The sequence below is a fragment of the Anopheles moucheti genome, chromosome 3 (assembly GCF_943734755.1).
Source record: "Anopheles moucheti chromosome 3, idAnoMoucSN_F20_07, whole genome shotgun sequence".
NCBI lineage: Eukaryota > Metazoa > Arthropoda > Insecta > Diptera > Culicidae > Anopheles > Anopheles moucheti.
In genome coordinates this window covers 24288004-24304952 of record NC_069141.1, presented here as the reverse complement: position 1 = coordinate 24304952, position 16949 = coordinate 24288004, and the positions used below count along the sequence as shown (strand labels likewise).

Below are 16949 nucleotides of genomic sequence, written 5' to 3'. Positions count from 1 at the left end.
ATGGCATTGAAAAGGCTTCAAATAGAATTGAAAAACATGCTGGAGGACCCAGTAGAACAATGTTCCGCCGGTCCAATTGATGATGATATGTTTCTGTGGCGCGCAAAGATCATAGGCCCGCATGGCAGTCCGTACGAGGGAGGTGTATTTCTCTTAACAATTAATATTCCAAGCAACTACCCATTCAAACCACCATTAGTCCAGTTTAATACGCGCATATATCATCCAAACATTAACAGCAATGGATACATTTGTCTGGATATATTAAAATCTCGATGGTTTCCCGCGCTGACAATTTCACAAGTGCTGTTGTCCATCTGCTCTCTGATGTGTGATCCCAATCCCAATGATGCACTGATGCCATTGATCGGCCATTTGTATATTCGGGATCGCGAAGCATATAATAGATATGCCAAGAAATTTACAAGGACGTATGCAATTGAATAACAAAACGGAAGAAACAAAAGCAGCTGCGAACATCGACTACCGGAACAGCAGAAGCATCGTATACTTGCGATATCACATACTACATAACCAGCTACTTCTCAATGTACAACTCTCCGATTTTCCTTGTGCGACATTATAACATGAATGAATGATGTATTAATCAAATAACCGAATGAAATCTCGAATATAAAATATTGGGTTTGAGTTTCTTTTTCGGAAGTATCCTACAATTAGAACCAGGCTTCCCAAACCTCTATCTCAGATGGTTTCACTTCTTCCTGACACCAATCAATTTTGCCCAGATAATCAGAACTATCACGGAGAAAAGATCCGGCTCTATCATGTTTAGGCCAGCGCCATTACTTCCTCTTTTTCGTATTATACCTCAACCACGGAAGGTCTTGAGCTTTTACTTTCAGATTTTCTAGTCCTGTCGCGCTCAGGTCTGCGCCATTGCCATTCAACCACCAGAAAACAAAATAGATAGTTTTACCCTAATTTGTGTTTAATGTTTGTTTTATCAAGAAATTCAAATGGCAAATGATTTTTTCAAAGCACTATGGTGCACCGCAAAGCGAATACCCCGGCGTAGGTTGCGTGTTGTTACTTGGGAAAGTCTCATTTGTTCAAAAAAAGTTCCTTGGGAACGGTTGTCCTTCAAAGTACCTTCATGCAGAAGCCGACTGCAAAAGCAGGCCGTAGTTATAAATGCTAAATAAAAGTGTTATTCATCAAACAAAAAATGCAAACCATTGCACACACAGCATTGCGTCAATATGCGAAGTATTGAATGTACGTTGCTGAGTTACAAATAAACGTGTTGCGTTTGATTCGGTAGAAAAGTAAGAGCTTGAGCACGGACTATCGGCAACGAATTTCAGCCTACTTGGGTATGTTGCAGTCGGCCCACGGTATATTTACGTCCGACGACACCAACACAACGACACAACCGGTTGTCTAGCAGCGTAGTGTATGTGTTGTGTTGTGTGATTCTCTTGCTTTACGGAGCACCGCGTTCGTTTGCTCATTCAATTCTATTCTATTTTTCCACTGCAAAGGTCGTGATTTCCTTTCCCGGAGCAGCGAACGGTGTCCGTGAGTTGCGTGCGAACAGAATCGTGAATGTAGTTCAGAAGTGTTTCATAAAGGTTCACCAGGACTCGCAACGTGCGTGAGCCCTTTTTCTGGCGGTCATTCTTTTATCAGTGTTTTATTGTTTACGTTTTGATGTGTCTGAAACATTGTGCTTTCAATTAAGCAACGCATGTTTTAAACTGAATTAGTTTCATAAGAAGGCGCGTGATTTTCATTCAGTGATGTGCCTGTTTCCCTCCCGTACGCAACATTAAGCAGACACCCCCAACGCTCCCTTTTTTTAGTTACGCGCCGTGTGAAACCGCGTGAAACACTGTGACAGCGATTATCGTGTTGTTTGTCGCGTTTTGTGAAGCCAGTGCGCGAATACCGTGTTCGTTGGCCGTGATTGTGAGCAGTAGCCGTCTATCGCTTCATCCCATACTCACGCTCAAGCAGAGGTCAAACGCAATCGAAGTGCGGGCCTAATCTTCCCTAGCGAGATAGGAGAACAAGAGGAGCGAAAGAAGATGTCCTCGTTAAACCGCGAACTGTCCGAGGACAGTGCGTTCGCCGCTGGTCGCAACAGTTGGAATCGCCACTATCATAACAGCGTCGTGCAGCCTCTTTTAACAGGTAAATACATGACCGAGTCAGACAAACAGAACACGAGAAGAAGGTTCAGTTGTTATCTTTATTTTTTTTAGGTGAAATGTGATTTAAATGTAGAAAAAGAGCGCGCATTTGCACAAAGGTAATCCGCGGAATGCCCTCCCACATTCGCTATTTATGCGCCACTGCCATCACACTACTACAAACCGTAGTATCAGCTGTCAAACGGCCACCCCGTGTACGAGGGGTGGGTCTGTGATGCTGATTTTTCCTATTCACTGCCTCCTTGGATGGGAGGTTGTGTACTTTCGATTTCCGTCATTCATGACGAACGCCAATGCTCGCGTGGTAGTAGTAGCCCTTTCCGGCGTCGTTATTTGGTGCTATAATCTGTATGGATCGTTTTTTTGTGCTTTTCACAAACTATATTTCCACGACTGGCGGGCCACACACGGTTCGTGTACTCGTATTGCAAGATTTCGACCGCGTGTTGCTTTTTGGCACGAGTTTCTAACAACGATTAGCGTGCCGGGTGGCGGCGAGCATTATATTGTTTGTAAACAGTAAGCTTATTCCCTTCCGACGGCACATTAGTGGTCGTGAAGGGAGCAAAATTGTCCTCTACAAAATCCTTTAAATACGATAAAATAATCTGAAATCTATAGTCGATACACTCAAATTGACGTAAAACAGATGAATTATTTTAACATAAAAATTTTAATGTTCAAAAATCACTGAAACGAACGCAACATCAACCAACCAGTAATGAATTATGAAACTGGAATAAATGCATTATTTAGTCGTGTATCTAGAAAAGTAATATTCATTTCGCTGATAATCCTTCTTATCTTAAAAGCTTATTGTCCGATAAGGTTCAAAGTATACATTTATCGTAATGTACAATCCTTCCTATTAACCAGTAGTGGAGCAAAGTAAATCACATGAAGGTACACGAAAGCTCGGCCTCGCTGGGTCAGTTAATATTAGCTCCACGCATTGTTTATCATCGACATGCGTTATCTTGCGTTATCATTTGTTTGGTGGCGCATATCCATCATTATAAAACAATCATAATAATCTTCCCTGCGTTTATGTAGCGTGTCCCAGGCTGTTGCATCCATTGCGCCTTGACTGGGTTGGGTATTTGTTTAAACATTTGCTGATAAGAAGAGAAGGAGGCAAATTTATTCTCACTCACTATCGTCATTCGTTGGCCTTTGCAATACTATTGTCTCGTTTACTGGTTGGTAACGGCAGTAATGCTTTGCCGAGGGTCAGTAAATGCATCCGAAAGCTCTTCAGTGCGATCATAAACGTTCATAGGCTATCAGAACCATTGTGTGTGTTGTGTGTGCAGATTGCACATAGGGAACACAAATGTTGAAAATTAAAATGTTATTGCACACATTGCATCAGTTATTCTTGCAAGAAAAGGGAGCAACACCAACGATAATTCATACATTGACGAATTATGATGGGGGTTTTAAGAGTGTCGATTATTTTTATATTAATCGGTCCGTTTAATAAGAACTGACTTACTTCATCTTCAATGTTGTGACTGGTTTACATCATCGCTGTACAAGATGAGTAAAATGTGTTGCAATCTCTTGTACGCGTTGCACATTTTGTTTTCCATCCTAGATGTGGTGGTTTTGGAAGCTATTGGGTATACAAATAAGTTTCCAACGTTTCCCCTCGCTCGGTCACTCGGTAAAATGTACTTCGGTAAAATACATCGGTATTGCTGTTGGCGAAACACTACAAACTTGGTTGGAGATCCACTAATCCAATAATAATTCCAATAAATACATCATTTTAATGTTTATAGTAATGATAATGTTTTTTAATCTTTCCTTTTTGATGATATATACAGAGTTCTTAATACAGTAAGAAAACTAGTTCATATTAGAAAATTTATTTATTTTATTGTATAACTTATCGAAAATGTATTTTTTGATACCAGCGTGTGCTATTTTAAACGATCATGTCAACGGTCATAATGAACCGGTGACAAACATAGTAATTAACAACTGCATGATTATGAATTCCGATCGATTGAGAACTTTTATTTTTTCTCGTGCTCTATTCAATCTTCATTTCAGATCTGTATCAAATCACCATGGCTTACGCATACTGGAAGTCGGGTAAAATCGACGATCATGCCGTGTTCGATCTCTTCTTCCGTACGAACCCATTTCAAGGCGAGTTCACGATCTTTGCTGGACTGGAGGAGTGTTTGAAATTTTTGGACAGTTTCCACTACTCAGAAACAGGTACGGTTTGAGGTGACGGATGGTTTAAAGTTCGACTAAACTGTTCAAAATGTTGTTTCCCGCATTTTTTTTCGCACAGACATCGAATATCTCAAACATGCCCTGCCCCAAGGCATTGAGGACGAGTTTTTCGAGTACTTGGCACAGCTAACAGCTAAGGACGTCACCTTGTATGCAATAGAAGAGGGATCAGTAGCTTTTCCAAGGTAAGAGCTCACGCACCATATGGGACATTGTTTCGCATTCATTAAGTTGATGGTTAATCCCGGCTACATGTTTTTTTTATTCGCAGGGTTCCCTTGATCAAGGTGGCGGGACCGTTGATCATAGTGCAACTGCTTGAAACGACGCTTTTGACACTGGTGAATTACGCAAGGTAAGATTTTGAGTTGGTTCGTTCTGTGTACAAACAGAAAAGGAAGTATTTACCGTACTATATCGCAATTTGTTGAAGCAAAACTTTTTCTCATCTACTTTTCCATCTTTTCACCAACCTTCGTTCGTTGCAGCTTAATGGCCACAAACGCAGCTCGTTATCGTATGGTCGCCGGGAAGCATATACACTTGCTCGAGTTTGGGTTACGTCGTGCCCAGGGCCCGGACGGAGGACTTTCTGCATCGAAATATTCCTATATCGGTGAGCGAAATGGATCACGTGGATGATCGTAAGCAAAAAACAAAAAAGAAACAAACACCCACTGCGTGATGTAATATCGGCGTGTGAATCGTTTCCCTAGCCTGGCGATACTTTGCACCTTAAATCACTCCCAATGATTCATGGTGCCCTTCGGTTCGGAAGGATCACAAAGCATTTGCTTTGTATGTTAAATTTTGCACAGCACGCGATCCAACGAATCATTCACGTGTCAAAATGTTTTCCCCTTCCCCGTGAAGGAGGAAAAAGGGAAAGTGTTTATTGGAAGGGAGGGTGAAAAGTTCCACCATTCCGGGGGTTTTGGGACACCACCCGGAGGAGTACGACTCTGGCGCATATTGTACTCACGTTTCTTAGCTTCTGCCTTGTATTTTTGTTGGTGCGCTTATAAACGAACTCGCGTTCTACTACTGCATTTGGGTAACCTTGGCAATCTGTCAAAACCGGAAGAGTGGGCACTTTGTTGTTGTTGTTCCGGTACGGGAAAAACGGTTTCAAAAGTTCTCACCAGTCCAAAACCGGGGAAGGTTGGCCCTCCAAGGCAGTGTTCTATCAAATGCGTCCCTCGGCGTGACGCTCCCAACCCCACCCTACCCCATGGTGGGGAGTATCAACAAAGTTTGTTTAGTTGGTGACGGTTTTGCTGGATACGTTTTGATTGTTAGACTGTTTCGCTACCCGTGAAGGTTAGCCATGCACACGAGGTGTAGGAAACGGGAAAGTGGGATAAACAAAACACTTCGGCACGGGCTAGGCGTGTTCATTGTGCTGCGATCAGGAGGGGTTTGATATTGGTGAACCTGAGCGGAATGAATATTTACCTGGCCCGGGGGCACAATACTACGACGACCTCCGCTTTGCCTCCGATTCTATTTGGCGGGGATGACGGGGACACCTTACGGCAAAGTTGCATTACTCTCGGTACATTCATTCGTACAATATCGAACTATCGCCGCAGTCAATGTCAGGCGGTAAACGATCATAACCTTGATAAACGAACGAAGTGCAATGTCAGACCGAAACAGGCGAATGCATTCGAATCTTGTGGCGTAACAAAATCCACACGCTGCGACGTCAATTCTAATGACGGAAATTGTAGCATCACCCTTTTTTTCGTGGACATTTCTCAAATGTCGTGTCAATCGTGTCTATTTATTAAAAAAACAAATTTAAAAATAGATATTCAATAATACCTGTCACGCTTCATTTGGCGTTATGTGGCAACTTTAGTTGCAGTAGAGCTGCACAATATGTTTGCGTTGTTATGGGTTCTAGTTTATAGAAGTGAAGTAAAGCAGAGTCAAACATTTATTTAATTATTTATAAGAAACACAACCGAAGAACACATCAGTAGCTCAATTCAAACACGTACTTATCGATAAGCTTGTTCATAGCGAGCAGCCACAGCATAAACGAAAACACACAGATGAAGAAATTTCTTATTCCTATTGCAAACTGTTGTTTAATGCGTTCGCGAGCTTTCTGCTTCGCCAGATCCTTCTTAGTACCTTGTAGTATCTTTATATGAATTTCTGTCACTGCTCCTTGGCAATCACACTCCTGCTGGTGTTGGTCGTGATGCTGCGTAACATTAAAATGAAGTTTTGACCACAGGAGCTGAATAAGATCCGGTGGTGGGGTAAATCGTTCGTACGCATCAGTTCGCACCAAAAACAGCAAACCGATCAGCGCCCTGTTCCGTACCTTTTGGCAGCCATAGAACACCACGTACGTGTCACCATCGGTAACCAACACCTGCACGCTGGTGAATCGTCGGTACATTTTGTAAATGTTCTTATACATATGCATCTGCTGGTAGGTTTTCGCACTGGGATCCTCGCTGTAAAGTGTCATCCGGTAGAGTTCCACATAGTTAGGACACTGGTAACGTATCTGTACCAGCCCGCGCTGCTTTTCACTGAACACACGCAAACATTGCGGAAATGGTGTTACACCTTGCGGCATGTGAAAGATTGACATGTAGTGTGGATGTGGATCGGTATGGGCGTACACGTACCACTCCTTAAGATGGAAGAAACCACGATTCACGTCCCGTATCTTCGATGCCATATTTACCGCTGGGCAATCGCTGTATTCCAGCTGATACGATCGCATGGGATGAATGAGGATCGACAGCAGCAATGCAGTGATCACGGTTAGCTTCATTTCAACTGGAAGATATGTTAGAACATGAATTAATCAAACAGAATACTTCAACGCGTGGATTTTTCCCAGCACATGATGATGCATTACCGTAAACTGTTCGAACATGATTTTAACTTTGCCGTGTTATCTGTTTTGATGGAAAATTATGTTTCTTAATATTAAGAACTCATTGTGAAGTGCGTCAGTTGTGAACTTTAGTTCAGGGATAGCTTATAAGATTAAAGGAACGTTCAAATTCACCTGCCGAAGTGTGATGAAGGGAGACGTGGTTATGTTGACAATTGAATTAAAATCTCATTAGCTCACGTCATTTCGAGGTGTTCCGCAGTCTTTCGTTATGTAATTGGCATCAAATTTCATAACATGGCTAAGCATATGGGACGACAGGCTCCCTCGAATGGTGCGTATCGGTCATTGTTTCAGTTCCCTCTTAACAGTCGTCGAAGGAAGAGTCAAATCAGCGAGTGCTGGGGAAAGAAGATCATTGCGGTATAAAGCTGTAATGCTTCAACACGGTACGGTTATGTTAATCCGTTTCTATTCTGCCCATACATTGTACATCTTTAGTCAATTGTGCGAAAACGCACTGCAAAACCCGACTAGGTTTGCTCGACTAGATTTACTGTTTGCCGACAACATACCATAAAGTGTTTCCCAATTGTTTTGTGGTACGTGCGCCAAGTCGTACAGTTATGTGCGAAAACAAAAAGAATCATGTTTCCTTCAACCGTGCAACCCTTTTGGTAGCGATTTTTTCGCGATGAACAAATCACATAAATCGTAGCAAGGACGCCATCGGCCATGAGCAATTTGTTTAGTCCATGCCCTTTTGATGACACGCGATTTTATCGATGCACAAATTGCGGCATCATAAATAGCGCCGATTGTCGACAGCTTTGTTGCCAGGGATGTTCAGTGATCGTAAATTGTTCGATCGACCGATAGTGGTTTACCGAAATATCCCGCTAAAGCGGATAGTGCATTTCAGCTGGTGGTAAGATTAGTGTTTGCACGCCTAGTATTCATGTTTCATTGTAGGATATTCAATAGCTGACTTTCTTTATTTGCAATTTGATTTATTTGTTACTGAAATTTGTATATTTGTATAACATGTTTATAAGCACGTAGCTTGGGTGGGAATTTCGTGCTTGAGGTACCAATATAAAAAAAATCTGATGAGGATCTTTTTAAACTTGTTTAATAATTAGCCCGTATCGTTCGATCTTATCGTTTGACGTGATCTACGTGCATATGTTATAACTTAAGACTTCAATTTATTGTTTTACAAAATTGTATAAATTATTTACCAGCTGGTGGTTATGGATTCGAAGAGGGTTTGACAAACATGATTCACGCGACATGAACATGCATGACTGACAACAAATCTAATGATATCACGTACTAAAAATGCACTGACGACGTTCACTGAAGAACGATGAGTAACTGATGAATCATCAATTGGATCTGACCTGCTAATGACCACTATTAGTTGCTTCGTTCTTTTTTGGGAAGGGAAGATGGTTCGCCTGCAAAGGGTGCTATAAAAAATGTTTATGAAAATTGCGTCCAGAGACATGCCGTGACATATTACTGCAGACATTGGAGCACCAAACATTAATGGTGCCGAAAAAATAAAACTAAATGCACAAAGTGTGTTGTTTAGGGGAATCCATAGCTGGTGGGTTGAGCTGTGAAAGTAGAAAGAATTACTGCATTTGCTTGGGAAATGCTTTCGTTGGTGGAATCAAAGCCCCATCTTACCAGGCTATTATGAGGCATTTCCACTGCCGTGTGCACTGCGTGGTTGTTGCGTTGGTTCGTGGGAAAGATTGATCAATAACATCACCATATAAACTAAATGTTCATGTTCCTGCCGACGTCCGTTTCGATCGTTGTGTACAGGGCAGGATGGGTGGGAGTTACCAGCTGGGTACGATATCCATTGTAGCATAGAAGGCATCTGGATGGGGAATAAAGCAGCAGAAAGTGCCATAATTTTCTTTGCATCATTCATTACTGTTTGGCAATGATATTGCAGTTTAATGATGCGTTAACATGCGTTAAAATAATAAAGCGTATTCAAAGAATTCGTCGTGACGCGGAGAAAAAGCTTCGTGAAATAGATGTATGGAAGTAAAAATAACAGCTTTTAGAACTGTATCGTTCAGAACCAAGTTTGTTTCCAGCTCCATCCACCTGGGTCGGTGTTCAGTGTTCATGGTCATGCGCGTGAATAAACCTGAACCTCGATATAGGGTAGGAGGTGTAGATAAGCAATAAAACTATTTGTAAATTAGTTCAGCATGCCACTTGTGGATGGTATTCGAAAAAAGGAAAACATTCTTTAAAAGGCTAAAGTAGGTTAGTAACACACATTTTTCATCAACTTTCTTTGACTGTATACCTTTACAAAACATCTGCCTGGAAGTTCTAAGTCATTTACGTTTGTAGAGCTTCATTTTTATAACAACACCATCTCCCATCTATCATCATCGTGAATATTTCTTTCGCAGGTGGTTTTGATGGCACATCGAACGTGTTGGCCGGAAAGCTGTTCAACATTCCAGTGAAGGGTACTCATGCACACGCCTACATTACATCGTTCACCGGCATCGACGAGCTGAAGACGCGCGTACTTCAACATAAGGAAGATGGTGAGTTGCACGTTGCCATGAGGAAGAACTCTTTGATAGCATCCCATTATGCTCTTGCAGGTACCACTCGTGACTTGCTTGAGTTGGCCATGGAACACCGGGCGGCGTTGGCAAGCGTGCTGGACGTCTCTACAGATGAGAGCAGTGAGGGCGAACTGGCGGCAATGGTGTCCTTCGCGATCGCCTTCCCGGACGGGTTTATGGCACTAGTCGACACGTACGATGTCAAGAGGTATTCCGCTTCTAGGCTCTACTCTCTCGGATGATGTTTCGTTTGTTAGTACTATCTATGGTTTCGTCTGTTTTTCGTTGTATTAATCCAACTCCTCTTGACTCCCCGGCTGTACTTGTAAATAGTTTCTCTCATTTTGGCATTTTGTATTTCTTTTCATAGAATTATTTACTTGTTTCTAAATTAATGTGAAGAGGTTTAGAAGGTTGCCATTTCTCTTTTCGTGATCCTGTAGTGTGTATTCCCCCATCTGCAGAAGGAAATCGTTTCTTCTAGCGCAGTGATACTGTATGTCCTTTCGTTGTTAGATGATGTGCTCTGGTAGGTCTGTTAAGTAGCGTTGAAAATTGTACGATCGTCCATCGCGATCAGGGGGGGTGTTAGTTGTTTGACAGGGGTTTCAATGGAAGTTAAGATAGAATTTCGTGAGATATTCTGGAACATTAACTTAACCTAATATTACCATTCATCAACAAATCGCCATTTCAAACCAAATACCACCAATCCTGTACATTGTGTGCTGTTTTGTGTGTAAACGGTGACCGGGTATCCTTTTCCCTTCGTTCGTTCTGAGTCTTTGCGTGTGTCGGTATGTCTGCATTCCACCATCTTCCACATTTCAAATACATCTCATCGGTTAGCTAACATAGGCTAGCTCGCGCTTATAACAAAACATTATTCTTGCTCACTTGTTGTTCTATAATCGTGCCGTATAATGTGCGTACAAAACGTCACAGCGATAAGCTACTGGGTGAACCGACGGAGGAACTGTGCGATCTAACCGATAGTGTTGTGTGTGATTCGACGTGCTTGGGTCGGCTGCACGATCAGGAGGAGGAGGACTCGTTGCATCCATCGAACATCGTTACCAGCGCGCTGCCGGAAATTCCGGAAGAAGAATGCAACGGTTGCTGTGCGGAAGATGAGGAAAACCGCTGCGCTCAACATGCGGAACCAGAGGAAGAAGCGGCACAGGAGGAAGAAAATGCTGAAGATGAAAGTAACGAGCAGGCGCCGGAACCGGACGAAACTGGTCATGATCCACCACCGTCCATTACGGTGGAAGATGAAGAGCCGGCCCCGGATGTAGAATCCGAACCGGCGGCGAAGGAGAGCGATGAAAATGGCAATGAAGATATTGAAGATCAAAATGTGTGTAAAGCTACGGATGAGGGTGAGGAATCGATCGAGGAACTTGATGATGTGCAGAATGATAGCGAAGCACCTGAAGGAGAGGATGAGATTACCCGTTGTGCGAACTGTGAAGCGCTGAACACCATGATCCATCACCTAAAGTCCGTTGGAAAGTCCTTCAGGTAATGAATGGCACGGTGTTAAAGAAGATTGCAGTGCAGGTGCAAGAGGACACTAATGAAAATGCCCCATCCATTACCATCGATTACCACATATCCTGTCATCACCCTCTCAGTTTCATGAAACTCACCCAGAAAACAGTGTTAGATTATACTTTTGGTTAGATTTTTTTTTGGTTTGGTTGCGGTGTGTGTTTGTGGTTCGTTTTGGACATATGAAGGGTGTGACGATGATTTCATGTTACTAATCAACTGATGAGGCACAAGTGTACCGATTTTTCCCATGCAAACGATCATCAAAATTCGAACACAGCATTTACACACAGAGTACAACACACATTAAGTCAGTCACCAGTCGCCAAATTTTCATAAATTTAGCGAATGTTTTTTTCTTGCATGCGTAACGTTCTCACAGTAAATAAGAGAAATGAATAACCAGACAGAAATTGCTATATACATTTTGTTCGGTACACACTAGTGAAGCAGAAGGATCTATTTTTGCAGGCTTACATTTAATGGTAATGGTCATTTAATATTGTTTGTTTTAAAAACATTTCGTTAACTGGTATGTTTTCGGTTTTAATGTTAATAGTTCAGGTGCGTTTCATCCCACCTGTTAACACATTCGTCACTAATTTTCTGCACACTTGCATGAGCTATGTTAATGAAATCGATCGCAGGTGCAGCCTGTTGGTATATTGTACATAGATTAAATAGCGTTTAAAATGCGGTCAATGCGAGACATTGTTTTTTATGGTTTTAAAACGAACTGATTACATTATATCATCTCGCTAGATTCATACGTTATCGTTACGCCAAATTTCGTAAACCGAGCAAACAATTCGATTATACGAAGGACTTTCCAACGAGACAGTGAATCGGCAATCGGTTTGTAAGCAGCATCTGTTGTGGTTATGAACGTGAATTTCCCGTGATCACGTCTAAAAAGAAGAAAAAGAACACAAAACTTCCATTGAATTCCAGTCAGACAATACACAACTAGTTGTTAGAAAGTTTAAATTGTTTAATGTTAGGGAAAAGCGGAGGGCAGCTAAATTCGAATCCAAACCTCCCTTGCTATTGGGCGCCCAAAATCAGTATTCATGTCTCAAACATTCGGCAACAACGGAAAGGTAGTTTTCTGTTTTACCTAAAATCCCTCGCCCCTATGTTTCCACCATCTATATTCCCATCTCTTATAATTGGTTTATTGTATCGGTTTGTTTCTATTTGGTTAGTTTACTTCGCAATCGAAATGTACATATATACTTCCACAGTCCGAGAGAGCACTCTGCATGGCTTGTGTCAGAATAATCGTTGATGTTTAGTGCTGGTTGCTGACAAAAAGGCACCACTAACGGTGGTTTGTTGAATTGTTTCCTTGCTTCAAATACCTTCGCCTTGCGATGCATCGATGCTTTATCATTTTATCACAATTAGGCCACTGTTCGAATCACAAAGTATCCTTTTATCCTTATTTAAATTAATTTTTCTTCTATGGCAATGTTTTGACATTGTATTTAAATAATATTTACATACCTCATCTCTTTTCATCTCTTTGTTGTTATACAGACAAACGCTTTACTTAATTCTTGTGTTTAATTTTCTTTTCTTTTATTTTCAACGCTTTCTTCACTGATTCGATGTGTTGCTCGAAATGTTTTGTTGCAAAAAAAAAAAAAAACACTGTCATTACAATATCGCTCAAACATATCCACATAAACGCATCTTACTTAGCCGGACGTGCTGGCTTGAGCGTCACCTTGCAGAGATCAGTAGAATTGTGTCACATATAGAACTGCTCAGCTATTACGACCCGACGAGCCATCATCACTTATCGAGGTTAGCACTAAGTGAAGCACTGCAAGTGATTAGTTTAGTTACGCAAATAGATTCCATCGATCAACCAACGCGGTTTGCAATCACAATCAGGCCCATGTTCTGCCTCAGTATGTCTCACTTTGTTGTTTGTGATGTTTTTTAGTGTTAACAGTGACAGCATGCGTAGTTGCAGTAGATTGCGTTAGCGTGTCTTACGTTTAACATTCATTCTAACCCATAGTCGTTCATTGCCAATCCAAAATTGATACCGTCCAACATCATTGCGATCAATGTGCTAACCACGTATCTCCTTTATTGGTATTGTGTCATTTTTTTGAAAAAATCTCGCTGGCAGCAGCTTTACTCTGTACGAACATGTTAACTATCTCTTTCTCTTCTACAAGCGGCTGATCGGTATTTTGAGGATGCTAATATAAAACATTTTTCTCGCCCCATCGCTGCATTTTCCTCAACGATGGGTTCTCTCTTGCTCTGTTTTTTTTCCTCCTTTTTTCCCTTCGCACCTGCAGGAGCGGTTTGCTGAACTTTTGTGCCGTGGCACTAGCGCTAAACGACCAAGGATACCGTGCGATCGGTATACGCATTGATTCCGGCGATCTGGCGTACCTGAGTTGTTTGGCGCGTGAAACATTCGAGCGTATCGCCGAACGGTTCAAGCTGCCCTGGTTTAGCAAGCTGACGATTGTTGCCTCGAATGACATCAACGAGGATACGATCCTGAGCCTGAACGAGCAGGGTCACAAGATCGATTGCTTTGGCATTGGGACACATTTGGGTAAGAGTAGATCATTGCGACTCAGGGTTGGGAGAGTAAAGGTCATGCATTGATGTTTTGTGTATTTATTCCAGTAACCTGCCAGCGTCAACCAGCACTCGGCTGCGTGTACAAGATGGTGGAGATCAACAATCAGCCGCGCATCAAACTCAGCCAGGACGTGGGCAAGGTGACAATGCCGGGCAGCAAGAACGTCTTCCGGCTGTACGGGGCAGATGGGCATGCACTGATTGATCTGCTGCAGCGGGTCGATGAAAATCCGCCCGAGGTGGGCCAGAAGGTGCTGTGCCGTCATCCATTCCAGGAGTCGAAGCGTGCTTACGTCATTCCGACACAGGTGGAACCATTGTACCGGGTGTACTGGACCGAGGGCCGGGTGGCACAGGTGTTGCCCTCGCTCGAGGAAGTCCGTGAGCGTGTGCAGGCCTCGCTAAGGACATTGCGTCAGGATCACAAGCGCACGCTGAACCCGACGCCCTACAAGGTAAGGACAGACCGGTAAGTGCACGGTTAATTGTTTGTTTAATGTACGAATTTTGTTTGACAGGTGGCCGTGAGCGATAATCTGTACAACTTCATACACGAGCTGTGGCTGCAGAATGCACCGATCGGAGAACTCTCATGATAAGCCGGTTTGGAAGCCAATTACCCGGCCCAAACGCGAGCTGGTATACCGTAGCTGTTTCAACACCTTCTAAAGGTGTGCAGTGTACTTCGTTGGCAACATTGATGCAGTGTTGTAGTGTTTTTAAATCATGTTTTGTTTATCGTTTTTATTTAACCCACACGATTGCAAGCCCCTTTTTTGTTGTTACCTAGGTGTGGATGTAAGTTCGAAACTGTTTTTCTTTGCACAGTTTCAATTTAAACTTCCTATGCCTATTTACATATATATATATGAACAAGACCTGCGAGTGTAGGTCTTCTACGTGACGGTTACGATCGAATTGTGTTTTGTGTGCGTAGTAGTACGTAGTATTTGTAGTTGAAAAAATTGTGATCCATTGTGTGACGTATGTAAATTCGTATGTACGATTCCCGATCTGACTTTGCGTCGAATTACGATAAACGTATAATCGAAACGGGAAGGGTGGAATGTTCTCTACCGCGAAAACCCGAAATGCGATTGAATTTGTTGATTGCGCCAAGTGCAATTGTGTCGTGTAGTGTAGCAGAAGCAAAAGCAATAACGATACCATTTGTTTGTTGGCCATTCTCATCCGGCAACTGGCCGTCGCAACAGGAAATGTTTCCAACTTGCGCTAGATATTATTGTAGCTCTTCCAAGCCATAGGTTTGAGTGAAAGCTTATTTTTAATCGAATAAAACAGCACCATATATTACGCATAAACCACAAAGGAAGGGTACACATTGTTAAATGCAAATATTTACAGTCATTCCGTTCCCTATCAACTCTTGGCGAGAGTTTTAATTGTTGGGAAACAGCTATTACGGATGGTGCGGACAAAACGAATAGCGTTGTATCATATACTCTTCAACCGTACATATTCTCGCACCGCAAGTAATTGTTCGGCAGAAAGGGGGCAACAAACAGTTTGTAAAAATCGTAAATGGAATCCTTCTCGAAGGACATCTCGTACACTATATCCAGCCCGTAGATTTGGACGTTCGTTTGATAGGGGTGCGAAAGTGGCCCTGCAACGAACACATAGCATATCTTCCATAAAACCCAGATAGGACATGAAAGGAAGCGATTGTTTCAAATTTGCATACCAGGTGCATAGGTATAACTAGCCCAGAAGGTATTGTGATATTGACGTATTTGTGGTAGTTGTGAGCGTTTAAATAATAGAACTATGCATCAACGGTTGACAAAGTAAAGATAGGAAAACGTAACATTATTGGAAAATTTGCATTTAGAAATTGGTAGAACAGTTTTGAATGAATACTAAATGGCGAGAGATTCAATGTTGTAGAATTCCATTTAGGCACATGCGTGTGCAAAATTTTGCTAATGCAAACATCACCGTGCCTTACAGTAAATACAGGATTCACCAAGCTCCAGAGTAGCTAAAACTCGGCAACTTGCTGCAGTACGCAACGAAACATGCACAATTGTAACGATGAAACAGCACAGTTGTGGCTGCATCCTTCTGAAGCTGGTGTGCATAAACGCATTGCCAGATATGTGATAGTTTTCTCTGTTACTGTTTTGTTTTCTGTCTCCCCCCTCATCCAACCAAACACAAACATACTATTACACGTTACTCCTTTAAAAATAAGCTTTCATGATGATGCTTCTTTATAATCTTTTACGACTTAACGAGCGATGTTTTCATAGCTACACATAATTCCTGTAGTACTGGCAGAAAGTTAGCTTCTAACGTACAATGTAACTTTACACTCCTAAACTGCACTGCACGATGCATTCCTTAAAGGGGCAAACAACAACCGTTCTACACGAGTTCTATTCCTCCATCACACACGTACACCCACACAGCTTTAACGAATGGGTAGAGGCGAAATGCGCGACGGTAAGCGGTTGGAACAAACCAAACTTTTGGACTTCACTTTTCACTTACCCAAGGGTAGTTGTTTTTTGTGGTATCAAATACACTTAGTTATTGTTGGTATTATGGTGGTAGCTGTGAAGCTGCGAAACCAACTGCGAATATATAGTACACAATGTTAAATGTGAAGGCAACACAACTGCATCACGGCGGAATGGAATAAAACTGTTTTGTGGAGAGCAGGAGGTCTGGTACGGCTTAAGATATCTGTGTTCCCGGTTGTGCAGCTGAAAGAAATGATGTATTATTAATGTGCGTTTCTTGTACTCTTATTCACTTCGTGCCGGACAAGGCGCTGACGGCTATCTTCACAGCGACTTGATGACTTGAGTATCCTGAGCATATTGCCCAGTAATCGTGCCCTTCCGGGGTTGT

At 42.2% G+C, this 16949-nt stretch overlaps 2 protein-coding genes across 5 annotated transcripts; both read left to right on the top strand.

The window, feature by feature from the left end:
- Positions 1-447, top strand: LOC128300794 (ubiquitin-conjugating enzyme E2 D4-like). The gene has a single exon (XM_053036984.1). The coding sequence runs from the start codon at positions 1-3 to the stop codon at positions 445-447; it is 447 nt and encodes a 148-aa protein (XP_052892944.1).
- Positions 448-1512: 1065 nt separating this feature from the next.
- Positions 1513-16948, top strand: LOC128301053 (nicotinate phosphoribosyltransferase). 4 transcript variants are annotated; one of them, XM_053037356.1, is made up of 11 exons: positions 1513-2157; positions 4236-4406; positions 4486-4612; positions 4699-4782; positions 4916-5043; positions 9741-9881; positions 9942-10113; positions 10851-11429; positions 13778-14043; positions 14118-14527; positions 14591-16948. In XM_053037356.1, exons 1-11 carry the CDS (start codon positions 2052-2054, stop codon positions 14666-14668), a joined length of 2262 nt encoding a protein of 753 aa, XP_052893316.1. In that variant the 5' UTR covers positions 1513-2051; the 3' UTR covers positions 14669-16948. The 4 variants fall into 4 exon arrangements, with proteins under 4 accessions (XP_052893316.1, XP_052893317.1, XP_052893319.1 ...); XM_053037357.1 differs by lacking the exon at positions 10851-11429 and adding an exon at positions 13164-13268 and having other exon boundaries at positions 14591-16945; XM_053037359.1 differs by lacking the exon at positions 10851-11429 and having other exon boundaries at positions 9942-10098; positions 14591-16944.
- The last annotated feature ends 1 nt before the right edge of the window (position 16949 follows it).

What these genes read in the sequence shown, in the direction of transcription:
- LOC128301053 (XM_053037356.1), top strand. Translation starts at nt 2,052, where the DNA reads ATGTCCTCGTTAAACCGCGAACTGTCCGAGGACAGTGCGTTCGCCGCT. An exon ending in ACACTGGTGAATTACGCAAG is followed by an intron (nt 4,783 to 4,915) that starts GTAAGATTTTGA and finishes CGTTCGTTGCAG; the next exon opens with CTTAATGGCCACAAACGCAG. An exon ending in GACACGTACGATGTCAAGAG is followed by an intron (nt 10,114 to 10,850) that starts GTATTCCGCTTC and finishes AAAACGTCACAG; the next exon opens with CGATAAGCTACTGGGTGAAC.
- LOC128300794 (XM_053036984.1), top strand. Translation starts at nt 1, where the DNA reads ATGGCATTGAAAAGGCTTCAAATAGAATTGAAAAACATGCTGGAGGAC.